At 49.1% G+C, this 4,463-nt stretch overlaps 1 protein-coding gene across 1 annotated transcript in view; it reads right to left on the minus strand.

Annotated features, from left to right (window-relative positions):
* LOC105360417 (uncharacterized) overlaps positions 1-4,463 on the minus strand; it is a 45,517-nt gene that overhangs the window by 3,661 nt on the left and 37,393 nt on the right. Inside the window, exons 3-4 of the mRNA XM_011497312.1 lie at positions 3,161-3,286; positions 1,030-1,197 (exon numbers count right to left, since the gene is read on the minus strand). Of these exons, the coding sequence (XP_011495614.1) occupies positions 1,030-1,197; positions 3,161-3,286 (294 nt within the window). The remainder of the gene's footprint in view (positions 1-1,029; positions 1,198-3,160; positions 3,287-4,463) is intronic.

Genomic DNA, 4,463 nt, shown 5'->3' on the forward strand with positions numbered 1-4,463 from the left:
CGCCCCCCCCCCCCCGCCCATACATCCGATACCACGGTTCCGAGCTCACCACTAACTCAACAACCCCGCGCAGTTTTTTCATGCCGACATTGCTTTTAATACTCGATCGCGTCCCTCTCGCTCCCTGCCTCCTTCCCTCTTTCGTTCATCTCATTCTCCCTCTCTCACCCGCTCACTCGCGGTTAATATATAGCGGCCGAGCGGACAACACGAGGTCACCTATCGTGCCCGCGTCGTTAACGTTAAGAACGTTTAATCTTAACAAAGCCATGCTCCTCCACGAGGAATATCAAAGGACGGAGCTCTGCTCGTAAACATTTCCTTTACAGAACGTCGATCGAAATACCGAAATGTTCGGCCGTAATACATTGTAAGGTAACTAGCTATCGTTATTTTACGAGCGCAATGTTCGTTCGGTCCTTTTCAAGCACGAGAGGTAAGTAAGTGAAGTGCATTTTGATGCGTAAATTACGTTGTATATCGAGCCTCGTGATGTTGCGGTCAAAATGCATCCCGATTCGAACAACTCGACTCCCCGAATGGCTGTGTACAGTTTATCGATTCCAAAGTAAAAGTGAAATGCCGCGTTTTAGCCAAACGGCACTCTGCGAATACGAGTAATTAAAGAAGGCAATTATCGAGATAGCGGAGCAAAGGAGTAAGCGTTAAATCCAGCCCAGAAAACCGATAAGTGAGTCATCAGCGAGCTGGTGCCATCATTAGCAACGCTCTTCTTGATCTTGTTCCTCCTCCTCCTCCATCTCTCTCTCACTCTCTCTCTCTCTCTCTCTCTCTCCCATCGCCCCCCTCTAGCGTTTCGAGGCGCCTTCACCCTCTCGTTCGCTCGACCCCTAAGTCGCGCACATTCAACGGCACCGCCCATCCAAATAAGTGAAATTCCAGACATGATCACCACCCTCCCTGCGCTGTCCCTCTCGTCAAGACTTCGATCCCGATCCCGTCAGCCCGCCCCGAGGTCTTGTTTCCCCTCAGCGGGGGCCGATAAGTGAAATGCAGTGTAATACGCACCAGGGTTGGGCGCTACGTCGTGATACGGCGGCAGCTTGTCCAGCTCGAGGGGCGGCCTATCTGGTATGACGGCAAGGCCAACGGACGCCGTACCCACGACGACTCCCCCGCCGGGGTTGCCGGCGTCCTGGTCCCCAGCGCGTTCCAGTGCCACACTGCAGCAGCTCGCTGCACGTGAAAATCGGGGAGAGCGTTAACCACCGAGGCATCACATGCACGCGCTCAGAAAAAGATGAGGGGGAAAGAGACAGAGACAGACACAGACAGAGGGATAGTGAGAGACAGAGACAGAGATATAGATATAGATAGAGATAGGGATAGAGATAGAGATAGAGATAGACAGAGAGAGAGAGAGAGATAGACAGAGAGAGAGAGAGAGAGAGAATGTGTGGCCTTCGGTACATAATAATGCCGAGGATCCACGTCCGTCCCTCAAATTCAGCGGTACACTGGCGGGCAAAAGTCGAGGACCTACCGGACCACTCGCTCGACTCCGGACTTCGGCGGTGGCGCACTTGTCCATACTTTTGACCGCTAGTGTACGCGTACACGCTCATAATCCCGTGGCGGCTTCATTGTGTCTCTGTCATAGCGGCGCGTCACGGGGCTTTCAGCCGGTCCTCGTGTGCATCTCCCGGCGGACGGCGAGTGGGAGTGGCGCGGTGGCGAAAATAAAGCGAATATACCACAGCCTGTGACGTATACGCGTACGTATAAAAAAAAACAAGAAAAAAAAAATAATAAAAGAAAGAAAAGATGAAGGGAGAAAAACGAAAAAAAGAAAGAGTATCGTGGGGAGGGAGGGCAGAAGCGAATTTCACTTTTTCATCGAGCCGTCGGTCTCTCTTACCGGCCGCATCCACCTCTCCCGTTCTTTTGCCTCGTCTCCCCCGGCTGCCGTCACTTTTTGCGCCGATCAAAGCGCGCCTCTCCTCGATGCAGACCTTCCGCGGAGCGCTGACAGGCTTCTCAATGGCGATTTTCCCGTGTGAGCGCTCCTTAATTATCGAGAACCCCGTATCCCATCGGCCCTTGTAATTCGACAATGGCAACCAAGGTCGCGCACTAACGTCATAACGCACCACGAATCATAATGCGCGAAGGTTTTTGTACCCCATGAGCCCTTTCCGCCCCTCACGCTGTCGACAACGACATTACAATGATGATGATGACGATGATAATAATAATAATAATAATAATAATAATAATAATAATAATAATAATAATAAAAATAATAATAATATGCATAATAATAATGATAATAATATGCATAATAATAATGATAATAATAATAATACGACGATGAAGAAGAGAATAGTAGAAGAAGAAGAGGAAGAAGAAGAAGAAAAAAAAGTAACAGTGAAAATGTTCGGTGGTACCGACAGCGACGATAGAGTATTAATAATCATAATAGTCATAATAACAACAACAATTACAACGATAATAATATTTAAACGTAATAATGATAATTATTATCACTGTTGTTATTGTCATTATTGTTATTATTGTTGTTATTATTGTTATTGTTGTTATTATTGTTATTGTTGTTATTATTGTTATTGTTGTTATTATTGTTATTGTTGTTATTATTGTTATTGTTGTTATTATTGTTATTGTTGTTATTATTGTTATTGTTATTATTATTATTATTATTATTATTATTATTATTATTATTATTATTACAATTATCATTATTAATAATAACCACGACGACGACAAAGCGATCATAATAAGAGAGGCAGCCTTGCGCGTCGCATCTGCGCCCTTTCTTCTGTCTGGCCGTTTTTTTTTTTTCTTTTCTGCCATTGTCTTACTAGGCTGGGCCTCCGCTCTCTTTTATGATTGCGATGACAGCTCGCGTTATTGTGCGGATACTCGAACCCGTTCGATTCATGCCCGTGAGATCGGCGCTCCATCCGACCGAATTATTATTGTTGCGCGATCATCGCGCATAGCCTCGGCACGGCGGCTCGAGATGCGGGATTGACGTGCGACGGTGGTAGTGACGGTGGTGATTCTGACGGTGGTGTTGATGGTAGTCGCGGTAGCCGCGTGCCTGCGCCTGACACCCGGGGCACGAGGACGTCGCGTTAAATGGATAAGGGGATGCCGCGGGTCGAGCACTACTCACCTCTGCCACCGGCGCTCTTGAGCCTCCGACAATGGAGGAGCGTGACCATCACGACGGCGCCGATGCCCGCCGAAATTAGCGAGACTATCACCAGGGTGAGGACCCAGCCGAGCTCGCCAGGTGCTTCTGAAACGGACAAAAGGAAGAAAAAATCAAGTCATGTCACGGATCTCGGCGCAATGTTATGCCGCCGTTGATGGAATGTCCAAGCCTGACAGGCCGCCGTTATCATCTGTAATAGAAACACTTAATCTTCCCTATCTCGCTCCTTCATATAAAATATTCATTAGCGCGCTTATATTAGCTACGGGCCCGGAATACGAAACGTCCGAACACCCTCGCGACGACACGCATATACAGGCGCTCCCTGTGTGCGCCTCTGACTGTTGCGCGCACAAGATTGTCATCGCACGTATAAAGTAGCGCGACGTATAATAATGCTCTCTAATTTTTTTAAGGAGCATACATAGAATACCGCAGGATTTCCGAGAACCATTAGCGCGTGCGTGCGGCCAGCGTTAGAGAGAGAGAGAGAGAGAGAGAGAGAGAGAGAGAGAGAGAGAGAGAGAGAGAGAGAGCTCGCGGGCCCGCCCGCGGGATGATGTAAACTACGTGCGAGAGTGCGTGGCGAGAGGGGAATTAGAGGTAGGAGGACGGGAGGAGGAAAAAGCGAGGCTAAACATAAATTACCGCGAGAACAATGAGGGCAAGGAACGGTGCAATGAGAGTTGGGCACAAATGTTTCTTTATAGCGAACGAAGCGAGTTTTCGGTGCGAGGAAGTTCGAAGCGTTAAGAATTCGATCTCCTCGAAGGAAATTTCTCCGAAGTAGATTTTAACCGCCGCTCCAGTCAAGTTTGTCGGCGGTGGTGGTGATGAGCGTACGCGCGCGATATGTACGTGTGCTAGTAATTCGAGCGCACTTGCAATAGCGCGCGCATAATAACGATAGTCTTGTAGGAGGAGGAAGAGCAGAGGCTCGAGGTAGGTAGAGGTAGAGGTTGAGGTGGAGGTGGAGGTGGAGGTGGAGGTGGAGGTGGAGGTGGAGGTGGAGGTGGAGGTGGAGGTGGAGGTGGAGGTGGAGGTGGAGGTGGAGGTGGAGGTGGAGGTGGTGGAAGTGCAGGCTTGGATAAGGACGTGCGATCGCGAATTTATGAAACGAAAGGTGGCGCAGGTGCGCCTGCGCGTGCAAAACAATACCATTTTTCGCGAGTGCCGGGGAAAGAACAAACAATGCGCTTTTTTATGACGCCGTCGCTCTCCGGGGAATACGGGCGAGCGAGCGAGCGCGACTCATTGCCGA

This window comes from Ceratosolen solmsi, unplaced genomic scaffold, assembly GCF_000503995.2.
Source record: "Ceratosolen solmsi marchali unplaced genomic scaffold, CerSol_1.0 scaffold13, whole genome shotgun sequence".
Lineage (NCBI taxonomy): Eukaryota > Metazoa > Arthropoda > Insecta > Hymenoptera > Agaonidae > Ceratosolen > Ceratosolen solmsi.